The sequence below is a fragment of the Podarcis muralis genome, chromosome 7 (genome assembly GCF_964188315.1).
Source record: "Podarcis muralis chromosome 7, rPodMur119.hap1.1, whole genome shotgun sequence".
NCBI lineage: Eukaryota > Metazoa > Chordata > Lepidosauria > Squamata > Lacertidae > Podarcis > Podarcis muralis.
Genome location: NC_135661.1, coordinates 76,614,489 through 76,636,296, shown reverse-complemented (window position 1 = coordinate 76,636,296; position 21,808 = coordinate 76,614,489). Strand labels below are relative to the sequence as shown.

The 21,808-nt window shown below is 44.6% G+C and overlaps 2 protein-coding genes across 3 annotated transcripts in view; both read left to right on the top strand.

Annotated features, from left to right (window-relative positions):
• The window catches only part of LOC114603441 (interferon-inducible GTPase 5-like), a 65,598-nt gene that overhangs the window by 21,835 nt on the left and 21,955 nt on the right, over window positions 1–21,808 (top strand). The gene's annotated exons all lie outside the window — the stretch shown is intronic.
• LOC144328543 (interferon-inducible GTPase 5-like) lies at window positions 5,068–5,878 on the top strand. Its single transcript, XM_077932498.1, has one exon. The coding sequence runs from the start codon at window positions 5,081–5,083 to the stop codon at window positions 5,876–5,878; it is 798 nt and encodes a 265-aa protein (XP_077788624.1). The 5' UTR covers window positions 5,068–5,080.

Here is a 21,808-nt window from a genome sequence, read left to right as displayed (position 1 = left end):
ATGAGAGGCATTGGCTTAGGCATTGGTCCTACCGACTATCCGGCTCCAGCCCATTTGCTGGAGACACGGGAAGGGTTAACACCATAGAGGGGGAGTCTCCTGCTGAGGCCCCCCCCCCAGTCCTTCATTCACTGGGGGGAGGTGATGGCGTTCCTCCCCCCACACACATCCTCTTAACCCCTTCTTACCAATGCCTAACCGCCACACGAGCAATCGCTCACCGCCAATACTCTCATGCCTGAAACCAATCCCTTGTCCCCTTTGCTATATCCATCAGCCAAATATCATTTCCCGCATCCAAAAGATGCACGCCATCAAGCCGGTAGAGGGCCTCGTGGTTGAAACGTATGCCCGGGTGGTCAATGACCCAGGGCTGCCACTCTATGCACCACCGCCCAATCCAAGGCTTTCCTAGCCCTATTTATGGCTATCGGGCACCTGCAATCTCTCCAAACCCGCCTCTCCATCAACGAGGCCCAAATAAAATAATAGTGACGTTTGGGTAAAAGGCCTTAAGTTCCTCAAAGTCACTAAAGATGTGCCACATCAAGTCGACTGTCTTTCTGTAAGCTAACTCATTTTCGCCTAATTGGCTAACTAAAGCATCTGGGGGCCCCTCCGCTGCCGCTCTGGCCCTAATTGCGGGCAACATTTTGGCCCAGCGCATTCCCCTCCGAGAGATCCAAGATATATTGATGTAGTTAAGGTGCAGCCCGAGACCGGAATTGATAGCGCGGACCCTGGACCAATGCACAATGCTGTGCCCAATTATCCAGATGCGCACCCTCATAGCTCCTGCACCCTAGGTCCCCGTTAATGGCATGGTTTCTATCCCAGTGGACGGTGCAGGGCCTATACTCCAAATATGCACCACAACGTCACCTGAAAGCAAAAGAAGGTAACAAAGCCAGGTCAGGTATACTGTGAACAATCACAAGTTCTTACGAATATATCCCTTATATGCATCAGACTGCCCTTAATGCATCAGACTTCCACTGCCCCCAAGTCCTTCATCCTTTCAGCTGAGAGTCCCAAATGCACTGCTGTGGTGGCGGCCCCAATCCTAAAGGAGTTGAGGGTAAACCGCAGGCAGCAATCACCCTTCGCATAACGCGCATGGACTGATGCCGTGCAAGACGGGAGCCATCCCAATGTTTGAGGAATGGACCTGAGACGGTTGGTCTCACGTACATGAAATCTTTAGTGTCCTTTACTGCTGATCGGTTTTGGAACATTGGACATGCAGGACTAAATTGGATCTGAACAAGGTCAGGTCTCTCAAACTACCCCGGGCAGCGGAATCTGGTTAGCCTTTACAAACCACTTTGCCACTGCGCATAGCGCCAAAGGCAATGGAGTATGCAGCTGTAAATAACTGGGCCTTGTCCTCGGACCAATGGATACTTCTTAATTTATTATTATTATTATTATTATTATTATTATTATACATTTATTTATTTATTTATTTATTTATTTATTTTGGAATTGGCATAGAATGTCATAAGTTAAGGGCCTTCTACCATCACTTTTAGGAGGCTGCAGCCTGCGCCAGCCCTACAGTGCCCTTCACACTGAGAAGGCCACACCAGGGTCTCTGGATTAAAGAACCTTACAGAAAAGGAGATTGCCACCCACTGGATGTTTAAGAGTCTTTGCTGCACAACCCAGCACCCTCCAATGTACCAAGTATTGCAGAGCTTCAGCCTTGGTAGGAGGTGTGTCAAGCCTAGGATTTTTAATTTGCCTTGAGGTGTGTCAAGACTAGCTATTATTATTATTATTATTATTATTATTATTATTATTATTATTATTATTATTATTATTATTATTTTATAAATTTGCCTTGAAACTCCATAAAGACCACCCAAGCCTTTTTATAAGCTCTAAGCGTGGACGGGGCTCCTGAAGCTAATACTCCCTTCAGGACATCACGTTCCCAAGGCTCCAAAGGGGCTCCCGGAATGGCTGTGGCAATTTGCTGCACCTGGGCATCCGTAATGCCCTTGTTAACCCCAGAGGTAAATTTGGTAGAGAAATAGATGTCCGGGACAGATTTGCCACTCTAGGAGAGTGCAATAATTGTTTAGACAGGACACTGCCAACCGTTTGATTGTCGGTCCAGAAGCATACCTGGTGATTCTTGAACTCTTCAGTCCGCAAATGCCATTATACTTTTCCATGAACTTTAACCCAACCTTCAGGTCCGACTTGACCTCTTTGGAGAGGCGCACTCAGTGTTGTAGTCCCGCTGACAGCTTAGCTAATCACCCACAAAAGGGGCGGCCAGGGGACACTACCCAGCATGCAAAGTTGAGGTGACCGAAGCGTGAATTTACCCTGGCCAAGGGTGACCTTCTTGAGGGGAAGAAGTTGCAGAATTAATTCTTAAGTGCTGCTGGTAGGCAGGATGTCTGTGCAATTGCGTCCAATTCATGGTCAAAGCTGAACCCTCTTTTTGTCCGCCACCAAAGGTACCCCAAGCTCCTCAGCCAGGGAGGTGAAAGCCTCTAAAGGAGAAGCGCAATCAGGGCTATTACTAATGATGGGGGGGGGAGAGAGAGAAAGAACCCAACTTCTGGCCGAACCCTAACCCTGCTCTGTGCTCCCCCCCCCCCTTTCCTCTCCCAGCAACACCAAGAAGAAATCTCAGCAGCCCCCCCAGGTGATTTCCAGACATGAGCATGAGGAAAAGTCTCTCACCCCTAAAAAACTTCAGAGGGGGGGAGAGAGAAGGGAAAATAAAATAAAGGTTTGCTGAGGGATCAAGAGGCGAGGAATTTGTGTCTGGTCCTTCCACAGGTTGGGGAGAAGGAGGGGGGAGGCTGTCTCCAATCTGAGAAGAGAAACTATTTCATTGGAAAGCTGAGACAGTGGTACCTTGGTTTGCAACCGCTTTGGATTACAACTGTTTTGGATTACAACCATGTCAAACCTGGAAGTGCGTGTCCCTTTTTTTGAATTGCAACCAATTTTTTTCGGGGGAGGCCCCATTGGCGAAAGCGCGCCTTGGGTTAAAACCTGTTTTGGTTTACAATTGGACCTCTGGAACAGATTATGGCTGTAAACTAAGGTACCACTGTAATGTGCAGCTTGGGGGAGGGGGGAAGTAGGTGGGGGATTCAGACACATTAGGCGTATGTGGTTATTAATTACTTAAATCAGTGGTTTTCAACCAATGTGCTGTGGCACCCTGGGATGCCTTGAACAATGGTCAGGGGAGCCGTGGGCAACACTGGCCTCCTTCCCTCTTCCTCCCCTCCCTCCTCCAAAAGCTTGCACAGCTGTTTGTGGCAGCAGGCCTGGCTACAAGATCCCTGGGTGAATGGTGCCTCTGGGGCTGGTCAGGGGGTGCTGGTTTCCAGGAGCTGAAGCAGGGCCTCAGAGTAAGCAAGCAAGGGGGTGAGGGAGCCCAGACAGACAGACCACCAGCCCTTGCTGCTGAGAATGGACAGACAAGTCCCAGGCCCCTGTGGAGCAGTGTGAGGAGGCACCTCTATTGAGGGCAGGAAGGGCAACTCAGAGACCAGGGGCTGCATCAGCAGCTGCCCAGAGGACTCCCAAGGAAAGGAGAGAGGAGGCTGAGGGAAGACTTAACAAGGAGGGGGGTTGTTTGTAAAAGGGTGAGAGGCTGCCAGCTCTGCAGGCAAGGGGTGACATAACTGGGCTCCTGAGCCCCACAGGGGAGCCGCAGAAAGAAGGAACTTGGTCAAAGGAGCTGTGGACTCAAAAAGGTTGGAAACCTCTGACTTAAATGACAAGCAGGGGCAGAATTTATACACAGTGTCTAAAGCAGGGGTCTGCAACCCACGGCTCCGGAGCCGCATGTGGCTCTTTTACATCTTTGCCACGGCTCCGGGGCGAATACTAGCGAGGAGAGGAGGCACATTGTGCGCCCCGACACTCCCCACTGTGGCGGGCGCTGTACGGCTGTGACGTCGCATGGGGGCGGTGCGCGCGTTAGTCATGCACCGTCCTGACGTCACCTTCCCACCCGCTGTCAGATCGGAGGGCAGCGGCGCACATGCTTTAAATGTCGCAATGATTTTGTGGCTCCCAGGTTGTTTTTTCTTCAGAAACGGGTCCAAGTGGCTCTTTTTGTCTTAAAGGTTGCAGACCCCTGGTCTAAAGGAAGGGTGCACTCTTAAAAAATACTTAAATAAAACTGCCCCAACCCCTTCTTCTTTTTGACCAGATCCCCCTCTTCTGCACCTTCTGGCTGGTAACTCTCCCGTTGTGGGGAAGAAGGAGCCTTAGAGAGAGGGGGAAGGTGGGGACCTTCATGGCAGGAGCTTGTCCTACACTCGAGTAGGACCCTGGCAGAGACACATGCCCGACTGGCATGTTCTCTCCCTCCTGGTCGATCTTTTGGGAGCTTCAAAAGCTTTATTCAGCCCAAACATCACAGTGACCAATGCCAACAGACATCGGCACACTTAGGGATCTGTAGAGTCTTCGCAGCTTGTGTAAACAGACCTCAGCAACTCAGCATTTTGGCTAATTTGCTTTATTTACATATAAACACACATGGAGCACTGCAACATGGCTCCCTCTCTCTCTAGAATCAGTCAGCAAAGAGAAAGAACAAAGGACAATAGTCGCACTTCGCGGAACACAGTAACACAAACATCCTTTCTCTGTCACTCCCCACTCTGTGGAGTCAAAACATACACCGTCATGTTATAGAAAACAATCCCATGACTGCAATCATGGAGCAGGAATTCTAACACTTCAGTCCTTGCAACTGCTTCACTGGGGCAAGAGGTACTAGGAAGAGTTGTTTTTTTGAGTAAAGAGTTAACTTCACTGAAAAGGGCTGTTTTATTGTTTGCCAACTCCAGCTCCTGATGTCCCATGACCTTTAGGCACTTTATCCTTGCACTCACTTCTGAATTATGGAATGTGATGGGATTCATACCTTCTACCTATGAAGCTTTGTTGCTTGGCAAATGATAATAATATTGCAGACGCTGGAAATTTTTCGGAGGGCATGCCACTCTTGTTAAATAAATGAATGCTTCTAGTTAGGCCGATCGCTTAACTTTTTCCTGCTTCCTTTCTCTTCAGTGCACCGAGAACCACAATGGTGGAAGACTTTGAGGTAGCCATTTCTCAGGGCCAGTTGGCAGGCGCTGTGTCGCACGTGCTGGCAAAACCACTGCCCTTTTTCAACAGCACTCCGCTCCACATTGCCGTAGTAGGAGAGCCCGGCTCCGGGAAGTCCTCCTTCATCAATGCCATGCTGGGTCTTCGTGCTGATGATCCGCAAGTGATCCTTTGGGACCACCCCAGAAGGGGAACGCCAACTTTTGGGGAGGACAAATTTGAGAAGGTCGATTTGAATCACTTTGATTTCTTCATCATCGTCGGCTCCCAGCGCTTCCGCTCCACCCATTCTGACCTGGTCCGTGAGATCCAAGATATGGGCAAGAGCTTCTACTTTGTGCGCACCAAAGCAGACCTGGACCTGTCGGCCGCCAAGAGGCAACAGCCATCTGACTACAATGAGAAGAAGGTCCTCTTGCACATCCAGGAGGACTGCAAAGAGTGCTTGGTAAGAGAAGGAGTGAGGGACCCACAAGTCTTCATCGTCTCCAACTGGGAAGCCGACTGCTTTGACTTCCCCCTCCTGCAGGAAACGCTGAAGAACGATCTCCTGCGGCTGAAGAGGCAAGCCTTTCTGCTCCGCTTCCCTAGCATCTGCCTGGCTTATGAATATCACCACTGGGAGCATTTCCCCATCTTTGGCTTTCTTCTGTCCGGAGGGATTTCGCTTCTTCGCACCTACTTCATGCTGCAGAAATGCATATCTGGTGCTGTTGATGATACCCAGAGGGTTCTGGCCAAAGCTCTTGAGGCAGAGGGGGAAAAGTCCATTTAGCAGCAAACAGATGCACTATGATGACTAAGTACTTTATATATAGTATCTGGCGAACAATACACATTTCCATTTTTAAAACAGCCACCACCAAAAACATTAAAAAAAATAATAATTAGATGATCAGGTTTTTAATTTTTAAAATTCCATAAATCTTAGGCTTCTCATTAAAAAAAAAACTTTCAATACTGAAAGGAGACTTTGGGACAAATGAACTTTTTCCTATTCATAATTCTTTCAGTCCACTAATGAATTGCTCTGTATATGATGTCAGACTAGAAAAAACTAGTGACCTATGTGAACCTGCTTGCAGAGATCGTCTCAAGTTATAATTTATGCAGGCTGCAGCATTCTCTTTCTCTCCCTCTCCCTCTCCCTCTCTCTCTCTCTCTCTCTCTCTCTCTCTCTATATATATATATATATATGCTGCATTTGCTTTTTTCTATCACAATTACCATGCAAATCTATTTCAGAATTTTCTTTCCCTCATACACACTCAAACTGAAGGAGGGCATTCAGCTAGACAGGAGCCTCCACATTTGTGAAATAGAAAGTTGAGGTAATTTTAATCTGTTCTAGTATTTTAACTCTTGCATATCTTAAAGCACGACTGTAATTGTTTCCTGGTTTTATTGTTTCATCTTTTTGCAAACCACTTTGAGGTTTTATTAGAATCAAGCGGAGTGTAAGTTTTTATGAAATAAACTAATTGGTTAAATTAATCTCCTTGCCACTTCCAGGATGTTTGTGTTATAATCAACGCTGCTTTCACATGATCACTCTAATTATTTTAAAAATGTCAAGAAAAACCAGATGTATGGCAGCCCATGTTGGTAGTGTAGCTTTTTTGGGAAAGAAAAAACCCTACACTTTTGTGTTTGGATTTTCTCCTTTTGAAATGTGGCCACCCTAACTAATCAGCTTTCAGTTTTCCATGAGAAATATTGTGAATTGTCTTGACTCCCCTCCAGACTGGTGTCTTTTGTGGGTGTATTCTGCAACATGTCATTCACACAATAATAATGCATGGGGGGTTATACTGGGCCATCCACATACAATTCCCCTCTATTAAAGGTTTTGCAACACTTCCCCAATGTCACTTGGTTACTCTTGCTCTGTAGTGTGACAAAAGTGAGCAACACCCACCCACCCATGAACATTTGTTTTTTTTTTTTAATAATATTTTTTATTGCGTTTCTTTTCATAGTTTTGTACATACAGAATAAATCAAATACAAGAAACAATTTTTGATTTTTTTACAAAAAATATTGTACTTCCCCACATCTTCCAGTTCTGCATTCTTTGTAATAACAATATCAGCAATTTGTTACCTTATTTCAAACCTTGTTACAACTTTCAATTATTATGTATCCGTATTCAATATATTGTATCTCAAATTTGTTACCTTTAAAATAAACATAATATGTTTAGTTCACTATGTCTTCTTTTCTCTTTTATCACTTACTTTGCCATTTGCTTAATCGTATTTGCTAAAGCATAACATTTCCAATAACATGCACAATCTTAGGATTCATACAACTTGTAATGTTTTTGCAAATAGTCTTTAAATTTTTTCCAATCCGCCTCAACTGATTCTTCATCCAAATCTCGGATTCTGCCGGTCATTTCAGCTAATTCCATGTAGTCCATCAACTGCGTCTGCCATTCCTCCAACGTGGGTAAATCTTGTGTCTTCCAGTTCTTAGCGATGAGAATTCTTGCTGCTGTAGTGGCATACATAAATAACGTTCTGTCTTTCTTATGCACTTTCTGGTCCACCATGCCCAGCAGGAAGGCCTCTGGTTTCTTGGGGAAGGTATACCTGAATACCTTTTTCAATTCATTATAAATCATTTCCCAGAAAGCCTTCACTTTTGGGCAGGTCCACCAGAGATGATAAAATGTACCTTCTGCCTCCTTACATTTCCAACATTTGTTATCAGACAGGTGATATATCTTAGCTAATTTGACTGGGGTCATGTACCACCGGTATACCATTTTCATAATGTTTTCTTTCAGGGCAGTACATGCCGTGAATTTTATTCCGGTGTTCCATAACTTTTCCCAGTCTTCAGACATAATGTTATGTCCAACATCCTGTGCCCATTTTATCATGGCAGATTTAACTATCTCATCCTGTGTATTCCATTTAAGCAGCAAGTTATACATTCTTGATAAAATCTTAGTTTTTGGTTCTAACAGTTCTGTCTCCAAAATCGATTTTTCCACTTGGAACCCAACTTTTTTGTCCATTTTAAAAACCTATTGAATTTGAGCATAGTGTAGCCAGTCTCGCACCTTATTTTTTAATTTGTCCTGACTCTGCAGTTTCCAATTGTCTCCAATTTTTTCGATTATTTCCCAATACTTCGGCCAATGAGCCTCCATATTGGGCCTTTTTGGGGCCTTGGCCTCCATCGGTGATAGCCACCTCGGAGTTTTACTCTCTAATAAGTCTTTATATTTCATCCAGACTGCAAAAATTGCTTTTCTGACAATATGGTTTTTGAACAGTTTATGAACTTTAACCTTGTCATACCACAAATATGCATGCCAACCAAAAGCATTATCAAAACCTTCCAGATCTAGGACATCGGTGTTTTCCAGCAAGAGCCAATCCTTCAACCAGCAGAAGGCTGCAGCTTCATAGTATAACCTCAAGTCCGGCAGGGCAAACCCTCCTCTTTCTTTCGAATCAGTTAGTATTTTAAACTTTATTTGAGGCTTTTTGCCCTGCCAGACAAACTTAGATATATCCTTCTGCCATTTTCCAAAACATTCCACTCTGTCCACGATCTGTAGGGTTTGGAACAAAAATAACATTTTCGGCAATACATTCATTTTTATAGCTGCGATTCTACCCAACAAGGAAAGTTTCAATCTTGACCAAATTTCTAAATCCTTTTTGATTTCCAACCAACATTTTTCATAATTATCTTTAAATAAATTCAAGTTTTTGGAGGACAAGTAAATCCCTAGGTATTTCACTTTTTTAACCACATTTAGTTCTGTTTCTCTCTGGAACCCCTCTGTTTCTGTAGATGTCAAATTTTTGGTCAAAACCTTTGTTTTTTGTTTGTTTAATTTAAATCCCGCCACCCGACCAAACTCTGCTATAAGTTCTAGGACTCTTTTTGTACTGGGTTCTGGCTCCTGTAATGTCAAAACTAGGTCATCTGCAAAAGCTTTCAATTTATATTGTTTCCCTCCGACCTCTATCCCTTGTACCAGCCGGTCCTCCCTGATCATGTTCAGTAGCACCTCCAGGACTGAGATAAATAAAAGAGGAGATAGAGGGCACCCTTGTCGTGTCCCTTTTTCAATTTTAAATTCCTCCGTCACCACATTGTTCACTATTAATTTAGCTTTCTGTTCTGAATAAATAGCATCTATTCCATTTTCAAACCCCCGTCCCACTCCCATCCCTTCCAAGTTTTTCTTCATAAACATCCAAGATATGTTGTCAAATGCTTTCTCCGCATCAATAAAGATTAACACCGCCCTTGTGTTCCTGTTGGTTTGCAAAAGTTCCAAAATGTCAATGATGTTTCTGGTGTTTTCATATAAATGTCTACCAGGGAGGAAGCCTGCTTGGTCCTTATGAATTACTTCATTTAAAACCTTTTTAAATCTACTTGCCAAAATGTCTGCAAATATTTTGTAATCCACATTCAGGAGTGAGATGGGACGGTAGTTCTTAAGCTGCGTCTTTTCGGATTCTGACTTAGGTATCAATGTGATGAAAGCTTCTTTCCACGTTTCTGGTGCCCTCTTCCCATCCATAATCTGGTTGCATACCTCCATCAAAGGTTGTATCAAATAATCCTTCAAAGTCTTATAGTATTTGGAGGTAAGCCCATCCGGGCCTGGAGATTTGCCTAGTTGCATACTCTGAATGGCACCTTCGATTTCCTGTGGAGTTATTTTAGAGTTCAAGATTGATCTTTTATCTTGAGTTATTTTGGATAATCCATTTGTCTTTAGAAATTGTTCTATCTCGAGTTCTTTCTGAGGCCCCTGTGCGTACAGTTCTTTAAAATATCTGTGGAAGCACTTCCTAATTTCCTCTGGTTTCTGGATCATTCTTCCTTCAATCTCTAGATTTGTAACTGTGTTTAACTTTTGTCTTTTTTTCAGCTGCCAAGCAAGCAGCTTTCCACATTTATTTGCTGATTCAAACGATCTTTGCTTCATCTGTTTGATTTTCCATTCAATTTCTTGATTTATTAGTTTAGAATATTGTGCTTGATGGAATTTGATTTCTCTCAGCACCTCTTTTGACTTTGGGTTGGTTCTCAGTTTTTTCTCTCCCTGATGTATCTTCTCCAATATTTTCTCCTTCTTTCCATTCCAGAGCTTTTTCTTGATTGAGTTTTGCTGAATGAGAAACCCTCTCATAACCGCTTTGCTAGCGTCCCATATCGTTCTTTTTTCTACTGTAGTGTTCAAATTTATCTCAAAATAGTCCTTTAACATTTTTTGGGCCTTTTTGACGATCTCTTGATCTCTTAAAAGGGTGTCATTCATCCTCCATCTGAAGGAGCCGGTTTGAGTAAGTCTGAATTCTAGTTTCAAGGCGTTGTGGTCGGAGCATGTTTTTGGGCAGATTTCCACCTTTCTGGTCTTAGGTGCCAGCCCTCTAGACGTCCAAATTTGGTCGATCCGTGTCCAAGACAGGTGGGCCTCAGAGAAAAAAGTTCCTTCTTTACCTAGGGGGTTCTTTGTCCTCCATATGTCAATCAAATCCAAGTTGTCAATTAGTTCAAAAAAGGTTTTAGGCAGTCTTCCATCTGATGTTAAGTTTTGATTTTGAGACTTATCCATGTGTGTAGACACCACTCCGTTCATATCTCCCATCATTATGATGTTGTTATAGTCCAAATAGTCCAGCATGGTCTCATGCAGCTTCTTAAAAAATTCTGATTTCCCGTCATTTGGCGCATATATTCCCAATATCAAAATTTTTTCTCCTTGTGTCTGAATTTCAATTGCCAAAATTCTTCCTTGCTCATCTTTAAAAACAAATTTTGGTGCCAGGCTCTCCTTGGCATATATCACCACACCTCTTTTCTTAACCTTGTCATGTAGCACCCTGCTTGTGGTTAACGCTTAGCTGGAATGAAATATTCAACGCAGCAATAGAGAAATTAAAATAATAATTTATTTGTCAGACAAATAAATGAGAGGCACAGTGGTATATGGTTACCAAGCTCTGGCCTGCCTTCCTGCCATTATGGCCAGCACTTATATTTCCTTAATCCAGCCCCCTTTGCTCCTCCTTGGGCTGCCTCTGTTCAATCAGCCTGGTTGGATTTCCTATTGGCTGATTGCTATAACTAATCACAAAAGATACACCCATATCCTCCTGTCCTTATAAGGGAGACAAAGAGCTATATATTGTTACATCTATAAATGACAAATAAGTAGTAATATATCTTACATGTGTCTCAACAAGGAATCTTAATTACCAGCTCTCTTGCCCTCCTTGCCCTATTGCCTTCTAAAACAAATGGTTAATCTTAAATTTTTATCTTGAACAGATGTCAGAGACCTTGGGTTCATATTCTCATGCATCATTAATGAAATATCTCCTTTTGGAGGTCTTTAAACAAAGGCCTGACAACCATTTGTCATAAGTGCTCAATGGCGTCTCTTATCTGGCAGGGGGGCTAGGCTGGTGGCTGACTTAATTTCAGGATAAATACAACTCTTACAACTATATGAAATAAGAATCTAGCATTTCTTAAATCCTTTGCATAATTACATCTATGCCAATATACTTAATACACAACACAGGTAGCCTCTTAAAAGGAATAAGGCCTTTATAAAGTAGAAAAAGGATCTCAATAAAAAGCAGCTTCAAAAAGAAGCCTCTCCAGTCTACACCCCCCTTTCAGCCAGTTGTTTTCTCTTCCTTTGCTCTTGGCCTTTTGTCCTGTGGCTCAAGTTTAACGGTTTTATTTTACTATTTACCAATTCTTAATTATGTTTGGTCTATGTAACCTTGCTCTTGACCTGTAATTCCCTTTTTACGACTTTGAGAATTGTTTTCTGCTATAAATCAGGGGGCCCCTTGTCCAGGAGGATAACATCTTGCCAAAGTACTTAGGCAGCTGGTCTTCTGCCTGGCCTGAAACATTTGTGAATTTAGGAATCTGATCAAAATATAAGCCAATATTAAAAATACAGTCTATATTCAGATGCCACATTCCCCCCTTTCAAGCTCAAGGACCTTGCTTACCAAGCGTCCTTGATAGCTTGATCTCCATCATATTCCTGAGGTAAAGCTCTGTATAGGGTCATGATATGAGGTAGAGTTTCATTTGAAACCATCTTGCTAATTGTACTTCTAAAACATGAGATGATACATGGCACCATACATAAAACCATTATCACTACTGTCAAGAAAAACAAGCAAGACAATAGTATCCCTTTGAGTCCTGTGACATTAGGTAACCAATTGGTGAGCTATCCCATATCCCATCCTTCCCATGTTTATACTGGGACATGTGCTATATTCTCCATCTTTGTAGCCAACACACGGATTGCCTCACCATTATCAGAAATGTTAAAGCAACAGGCATTCCCTGTCAAGTTCAAGACTCCACATAGGCCTCCCTGCCTGGCAAGTACATAATCCATTCCCATTTTCAGCTGCAAAATAGCGGCTCTACTTTCATCCAACTGTTGTGCAATAAGTCTCAAACTCTGGGCCGTTGCATTGGTTACTAGTTCCACTACTGCTTGCAATCGAATTATTCTGTTTAGATTATAAATAGGATCCCGTGCCCCTTGTATGAGCTCACCAGGATTCCAGGAGGCAGGATCATAATAGGCTATAATGCGCTCTGGCGGCCAATCATCAGTACCGCTCCAACTTTGGGTACTTCCTCCTGCTATACGAGAAATATCAGCATTCCTTCGTGTTCGCTTAGCTGAACTAGTGGGCATAATCCACATTGGTGGTAATACCCATCCCAGGAAACAAGTCCCACTCCATTTGGAAGGGAGTTTCTTGTATGCCCATTCTCCACATATCCACCACAACCATCGGGTCTGAGGTTTTTGGTACGTGGAGTACAGAAGGCGAAATATCAAAAGAGGTAGAGAGTTCACAGTGCAGTATGTTAGATTGCCTTTTTCTGTCACAGTTATGTTCCATACCACTTTCCATGCATGAATAAAAGGAGGTGCACAGGGCAAGGTATTCCGAGTTCGATAGGTAGTACCGTGTGCCCAGGTATGACTATTCTTAATATAATCCCAAGTATAGTGACAATGAGAAGAACCTATCATGGTAGAATCAGCTGCATCTGATGATTTATGTACACAGAATTCCCCTTGTACAGGTATAACTCGTAATGTTTTAGTTGAGTTCCATCCGGGGAAATTCTGTATTTCTGTTTGGTGTGGCATTTCGCTTACCATACCAATGGCATCTAATGGTATCGGTAATAAGGGCATACCTCCCTCTGAATCATCTGGCCCAAGAGAGCAAACAAGGCAATTGGTCCTATTTGCAACATTGGCTACCATTTCAGCTAAACCTACCCACATATTGTGGTCATGGCTGAATCCATATTTAGCAAATTTGGTCAGATTCAAGGACCCTTCCCCTTCCCAAGGGATCAGGATTAATAATAAAATCATGTTGATGTCTAGCATATGCATTCCTTCCACAAAAGATTACCTTATTGTGATAGCAAATAAATATTAGTCCCAATATAATTCCCCCAGTGACAGAAATGGGGAACCACCAAGACCAAAACATATATCCCGAGGATCCCCAATGAGTAATATCTCTGATAATTGTTCCACAAAAGGGGGGGGGGCAGTCAATCAATTGTATAAGAGAATCTTCCCTTTCACAATCGCTGGTTTAGACGCTCCTCAAGCTTCAGGCGTGCGCAGGTCAGCCAGCTTCCAAGTTGTGGCTGCAGCAGGCCGGTCGTCTGATGTTGCCCGTGACCTAGCCCGTTCCCCGTAGGGCTAGATACAGGGGTTTTTGGAGAGAGTTAGTTTTAAAGGATTAGAGGGGTCACCTTTGCACGTCCAACTGCCTTCGGACTTCTTCAAACGGGAGTGATGAATCCAGGGGGTCACCTCAGCTACCTTCACCGCTGTTAGAATAGAGAGCAGGACGGTGTAAGGTCCACGCCACTTAGGTGCAAGTGGATCACGTTTCCACTCTTTCACCCATATGCTATGCCAGCCTGGAGCTGATGAATCGGCACGGCAATGCTGCACGGCGTGTGCTTGAGGGCCCACCTGTTAAGATAAAAAAACAAACAAACACAGGAGAGAGACACAAACACGGGAGAGATTGCACTTGTCCCTGTGTCACATGGTCTCCTATTTGTTTGAGGTCAGTTGGAATATCCTGAACAAAGGAGGGCGGCCTCCTATACAGGAGCTCAAAAGGTGACAACTTAAGTCTTTTTGTGGGTGCACACCGAACACGAAACAGTGTTATGGGTAACACATCTACCCTCCTGAGACTTTAGACCACGGGTGTCAAGCACAAGGCCCGCCAGACCTCGTCATGTGGCCCGTGTAGCCAGCAATTCCTGGTGTCCGTAAGGGCCGCCCCCGCTTCCCCCGCAAGCCCTTTTATCAATGACAAAGGCAGGAACGCTCCTTCCGCGCCTGTCCGGCTCTGCAAAAGGCAACCCTTTCACACGCTTGATTTGCAACCCAACCCAGCCGCGCGGTGCCCTTTCGGGTTTCTCCCTCTCCTCCTCGCCAAGCCCCGAATTGAGCCCGCCCTCCGCTGTCAAGGCCTGTCTGGCTCGCAGTACCCATTGCGGTGCTTGCTTCTGTGAAATGCGGACTGCTTTCCGGCTCTCCGCCCTCGCTTTGCCCGCTTGGACGGAGCAAAGCACACAACACCGGCTGTGCCATCGCGGGGTCCGCGCGTGTAAGAGCCGCCGCTGCACACAAAGCTAGGGATCCTTCTCTCTCTTCCTCCCTCGGTTCACCTTTGGCCCTGATCGGAGAGGCCTGATCCCGGGCCATCGCTCGCTCTTCCCTCTTGCACGGGTGACTCGCCCGCCCTAGCCCCCGCCTCCTCCTCCTCTCCTCCCAGAAAGGCAGGCTGGATGCGGGACGGTCCCTGCACCTTTAAAGTCCTGCACATTTTCTGCAGTGCGTACAAACACCGAGGTCTAGCTGCAAAGTTAGCAAGCCTAGGCCCTTGTTAAGGTGGGCTTGAGGAGGGTTGGCTCGGAAAGCCGCTCGGGTCGCTCTGTGCGCGCCCCCCTCCAAGCAACCCACGTGCAACGGGTGCTGGCTGAGCAAGGTCGCTGCTGCAAAAAATAAATAAAGAGAGCACGAAAGCAAAACCCGCGCACCAGGGGAAGCTTGGCCGGAGGAAGCCGAGCAGCGTCGGCGTCGGCGCCTTGCTCTGCTGGAGAGATGGCGGCCGAAGTTGTGTCACCTGCTGCTGCTGCTGGCCCGTGCCACCTTAAGGGCCGGTTGTTGGTGCTGTGGAGTGGGAGGTTGTCAGCAAGCACATGGGGATATTAAAGCAGCCTGTGCTTTTCCTTTGCAGGCTTGGCACAGCCCGGCCTGGTCCCTGGGGTGCAGGGCCGTAAGAGATGGAGGCAGGCTGGGCCCTCTCCCTCCTGGGTGAAGCACCTGCCGGAAGCCTCGTGGCAATCATCCCCCCCCCCCCCCCGGGGCACACGCAACAGACACTGGGGCCAACGGAGCGTGGTGGGTTAGGGTGGCAAATGCCTCTCTGAGCTCCGCAGAAAAGCTGAACTTGCACCAGAGCCGCCTCTGACCCACATAATGGGCTATTGCCAGCTTGTATTTTAGGGAGCTGGTTTCTTGTTTTCAGCCTTGCAGCAGCAGTACCCGACTGTACACACTTAATGTGATCTCACAATAATCCTAGGAGGTAGGCCATGGTTATTCCCATTGTAGAAGAGAGGAGAAACGGAGTGATATAATGCCAGCAGTAGTATAAATATGTCCCCATACATGCACTGTAGATGGAGTTCTACTGGGACTCACAGATGGAATAACCACTTCTGCTTGGGCTTCATTATAGGACTCCAATGCCTCCTGAAGATATTTATCATAATCTATCAAGGAATCAAGCTCTGTGACTCCACCCCCATTATTCGTTCCACTATCTTGCCTTGGGGTTACAACTGGTGGAGTGTTTGGATTAGTCTCCCTTCGATGTGGAGCATAGGGTGGAGGTGAAAGCACCTCTTCCTCTGGTCCCTCAAAAATGGGTTTGAGTTTATTTGGCAAGATTCCTTTCCTAGCTTCGGCTTTTACAGCCAATAATTTGCATCGTTTGACTTTGCATTTCCTTATCCATGGAGGATTTTTATTTAATGTGCTCAGCCAGGAATCTATATATGAAAATTGTTCTGGGCACCCTCCAGTTTCTTTGGTGATGTTAGACCAAAGTTTGCTTACTAAATTTATATCAAAGGTTCCCTGAGATGGCCATCCAGTATTTTCTTTTGGCCATTCTAATTCACATAACGTTCTCAAGCGCTCTGGCGTCATTTTGACTCCATATGCCCCTGAGAAGGCTTTCTTAAAATTATTTAACATACATTCAAGAGGTGTATTTCCCCCCTTTGAACCCCCAACTCCCATTGTATGGCCCTGTGAAGTATCCACTCAGTCACTCACACACACACCTTACTGGGAAACGAAGTAGTACTCACTCCACACTTAGGTCAGCTACACATTGTACTTTCTCACACATGCAATGCGCTAGATACTTCAACCACACTCTACCTCCCAATCTTCCCTTTTCCCTACACCAGATCACCATCTGATGTACCCAGCCACCTAGCGTACTCAGTTCCCCTTTACTGAGACGCAGAAGTTTGATCAGGACTTCTCTTCCTCCCAATTAATTGGAGGGCCAAAACCCCTTAGTGCACTTACCCTTAGCTGGTTGCCTGTTTATTTCTCTGGTCCCCCCCGGTCCGTCACCGTCAGTGGGCAGGGTATCAGACAGACGAGACTTCTGCGTTCCCCCTGGAAAAATTTACCAGTGCGCGCTGGGAAGCAGTTTAGAGATCCTCTCTCTTGTACCCTGTCCAATAGGGCGAAGGGGCTGCGTTCCAGCAGACCACTTATCCGAGTCACAGGAGCACCATAAAATGTAGCACCCTGCTTGTGGTTAACGCTTAGCTGGAATGAAATATTCAACGCAGCAATAGAGAAATTAAAATAATAATTTATTTGTCAGACAAATAAATGAGAGGCACAGTGGTATATGGTTACCAAGCTCTGGCCTGCCTTCCTGCCATTATGGCCAGCACTTATATTTCCTTAATCCAGCCCCCTTTGCTCCTCCTTGGGCTGCCTCTGTTCAATCAGCCTGGTTGGATTTCCTATTGGCTGATTGCTATAACTAATCACAAAAGATACACCCATATCCTCCTGTCCTTATAAGGGAGACAAAGAGCTATATATTGTTACATCTATAAATGACAAATAAGTAGTAATATATCTTACATGTGTCTCAACAAGGAATCTTAATTACCAGCTCTCTTGCCCTCCTTGCCCTATTGCCTTCTAAAACAAATGGTTAATCTTAAATTTTTATCTTGAACAGATGTCAGAGACCTTGGGTTCATATTCTCATGCATCATTAATGAAATATCTCCTTTTGGAGGTCTTTAAACAAAGGCCTGACAACCATTTGTCATAAGTGCTCAATGGCGTCTCTTATCTGGCAGGGGGGCTAGGCTGGTGGCTGACTTAATTTCAGGATAAATACAACTCTTACAACTATATGAAATAAGAATCTAGCATTTCTTAAATCCTTTGCATAATTACATCTATGCCAATATACTTAATACACAACACAGGTAGCCTCTTAAAAGGAATAAGGCCTTTATAAAGTAGAAAAAGGATCTCAATAAAAAGCAGCTTCAAAAAGAAGCCTCTCCAGTCTACACCCCCCTTTCAGCCAGTTGTTTTCTCTTCCTTTGCTCTTGGCCTTTTGTCCTGTGGCTCAAGTTTAACGGTTTTATTTTACTATTTACCAATTCTTAATTATGTTTGGTCTATGTAACCTTGCTCTTGACCTGTAATTCCCTTTTTACGACTTTGAGAATTGTTTTCTGCTATAAATCAGGGGGCCCCTTGTCCAGGAGGATAACATCTTGCCAAAGTACTTAGGCAGCTGGTCTTCTGCCTGGCCTGAAACATTTGTGAATTTAGGAATCTGATCAAAATATAAGCCAATATTAAAAATACAGTCTATATTCAGATGCCACAGTCAGATGAGATAAATTCTTGGCCTAGTCTTTTATTAACTAAAACTTTTCTGTGGAGCCTGGTCACATGGGTTTCTTGTAAACAAATAATGTCCAATTGTTCTTTCTTCAATATATGAAATATTTTCCTTCTTTTTTCCGGGGAGTTTCCGCCATTTATATTCCAACTAAGTAGCTGCAGAGACATCCTGTTCTATTTTGTTACCCCTAGAGTGGTGTTTCTTCTTTGTCCTCTGGTTCCGAGGGTCTAGGGCCTGGTCCGCCTCCAGGCGGTATCCCAGATTGTGATAGAGGCCAATGTGCTGCTGCTTCTTTTTGGAGATCTTCTCCGTGGTCGTGCAGGAACTTTTGTAAATCCTCTGGTGTTCTTATTTTTACCTTCTTCTGCTTGTAAGTAAAAGATAATCCTTGTGGAAACTCCCACCTATAGCGAATTGTGTTGAGTCTCAGCAATCTTGCCAGTTCTGAATAGGTGGTTCTCAAGTCCAATAACTGTTTTGGTATATCTCTGTAAATTAGTATCCTTTTGTCCTGTATCTCCAATGCGTTTGCAAAGTGTAGGCCTAATATTTTGTCTCTCTCTTCCCTTGATCTCAAAATTATCAAACAATCTCTGGATCTATCCTTCCTTACCAATCTTCCCAGTCGAAAAGCTGAAGTTATTTTAAAATCGCTTTCTTCCTTTATGTTCCAGAATTTTGAAAATTCTGTTGTCAAAAATCCAATCAAATCTTCTTGTTCAATTTCTGGAATTGCTCTCAATCTGAGATTCTTCTCCCGATTTTTCAATTCCACCAAAGAAAGATAGGCTTGCTGTTCACCAACTTGTTTGTGCAGAGGCCTGACTTCTCCTTTAACCTCCTCAATCTCTTTTTTTGCTGCCGTTGCAATTTGGATAGCTTCCCCAGCTAAATTACGATTTTCAGCTGTAGCTCCTTGCAATTTTTCAATTGCTTGTGTGTGCTGGGAAACCTGGTCAGTCAATTTCTGGATTGAGGATGTAGCTTGGTCTATTTTTAATGATTGGTTGTCAACCTTTTGGTTTAGGGCTGCCAATTGCTCCAAAATTTGTTTCAAAACTCCCTCCGATCCTCCTGCTGCCATATCTTCCTCTGCAGAATTTTTAGGCTTTTCGACTTCTGCCTTTGGTAGGCCCAGCACAGCTGGGACCGAGGATCTGCGTCCCTGAGTCAAAGTTGTTTGTACTAGCTGTGCCTGCTTTTTTTCTTTCTCTTTTTCTTTCTCTTTGGCTTCCTTCGCTTTAGCTGCCCTTGTCTTTCCTGTACCACTCATCAGTCAATGTTCAAGGTCAGATTTTTATTGTCCCATGGGAAAGACAGGTTCAGTTTCAAAACAATCCAGTAAGAGAGAGTAAACATAAAAAGCTGTTCCCAGGCCTTTATAATCCCAAAGTCCTCTAGGGGGAGTACAACCAAAATTCAAAGAGAAGAAGGCAACTTTTCCGCCATTAAAGTCCCTGCTATGTTAAAAACACACAATAGTCCCAGAAAAAAAGAATAGCAAAAGAAAGTCCTGCAGAGTACTTTTAACTTTTAACAAAGTTTCAGCAAGGTGCGTGCCACTTGTATCTAGTCCAGTTTATTTAAGCTCAAAAGTAACACTTTCATCTGATAATAGTTTGTAACAGTTCCGCAGTTAAAACAGTTTCCCCTCCGGCAGCCCAGCAATTTGGAAATTGACTTTCAATAGCCTTTAACCGAGGGGGGTTTCTCCAATTTTTTCTTAGAAATTTACTCACAATTAAGTCTGTCTTTCCTTTTCCACATCCACTTCTGAGAGTGCATGCAAGGCTCTCTTTAAAGTTCCCCTTTTCCGCTGCTTTACGCTTGGTGGATCCTTTGCTTTGATCTTGTAAGCAGTGCCGGAAGACGGACTTCCTTTTTATCGTCTCCCGGTTTCAGCCAATTTAAAGACAATTTATTCCCGAATTTAAAGTCCTTACTCACGGGTTCGTTGTTTCAGCCAGATCTTTAAAAGGAAGAAAGGTCGGCGCTCATCTGTGACAGCCGCGCGGCTTCGCTTCCGCAGAAAGAGCGATGAACTCACAGCACCGCTACCCCTCCTTCGCTCCGGAGCCCCTTACGGGGTCCCTTCCACCCATGAACATTTGTGGTACGAAAAAGTTGCTGGGCTTTAGCAGGAAACAAGGAGTCTGTGCCTATTGCAAACGAAGCAGAATGACCATCCCAAAACATTTGCAGATGCAAAGGGTATTGAAAGTGGGATCACGTATAATCACCCCGATATGAGCTCAGATATGAATGCTCAATAAAAAGGACATCTGGAAGTTCCCTACAGCCTTCCTCAAACTGATGCCTTCCAGATGTTTTGGACTTCGTTGGCCATGCTGGCTAGAGCTGATGGGAGTTGTAGTCCAAAACCTCTGAAGCATTACTTGCTTTGGGAAGGCTGAGGTGAAATACTACTATACCGTGGGGTTAGGACAGAACTAAACCACCCCACCCACAATTTACCACTCTATTTGTGGTTGACAATGGGGAGTTTCAACCATTTGTTTCATTGTGGGGGGTCAAAATGATACAACCTGTTTCAGTGAGGGAATGGCATTTTATGTGGCATTCACTCCCTAACTCTTCAGCCCTGGCCTTCACACAAATTCATTTCGGTCTGGATAGATCAGACCCATAGATCAATGTTAGCGCTACCCCCAGCATGATGAAATTTGAAGGACTGGCTGCTTGAGCAGGGGGCTCCACAAAGACACCCAACCTCTATTTTATCTTCAGGAAGGCTTGTTCCATGTTCTGTCACCGGGTGTTGCCATTTTCTTGGTCTAGCCCAACAGAGCCAGCTCTACTATTAGCCAGCCTGAAGCAGCTGCCTCAGGGAGCAGATACTTAGTGTGTGTGTATTGGGGGAAGCTCAGTGGTGGTGGCTATCCCTAACTGTTCCTCTTGAGGATCCCTGCTAGCCAGTCTCGTCTTTTAAGATTCCGTGAGACCCTTTGCATATCCTCCAACATTTCTCCGGTGAAAACAAGCACGTCCTATTCCATAATGATAATTTTACTAATTTTAGCCCCACACATTTTACTGGGTTGCCCCAGCCACTCTGGGCAGCTAGCAACAAATATAAAAACATAATAAAACATTACACAGCAGGCATGTCCAACATGTAGATCATGATCTACCGGTAGATCACTGGCCGTCTGTGGTAGATCACTAGTAGATCACTAGCTCCCCTCAAATAAGCTCAACAACTTTGACCTCAACCCCCCCAAAACGGGCCTTCCTTCTTCCTAAAAGAAGCTCAGCATCTTTAACCTGAACCCACCCCCCCAGCCCAGAAAGGGGGTAGATCAATGCCAGTTTTTAACTCTGTGAGTAGATCGCAGTGTCTTGTGAGTTAGCTACCCCTGCTCTACAGGATTCCCTTCAGATGGCTCAGGGGTCAGATAACTCCATACCCTCCAACATTTCTCCAATGAAAATAGGGACATCCTATGGGAAAGCGGGACATTCCGGGATCAAATCAGAAACCAGGGGGGCTTCTCTAAATCAGGGACATTCCTGGAAAATACGGTTACTTGGAGGGTCTGCCTTTGCTGTTTTTGCTTCAGCAAACTGACATGGCCACCCCTTTGGAAACAGCCTGACTAAGTCCCCTAAAGCCATTTCCCTCACATGAGCA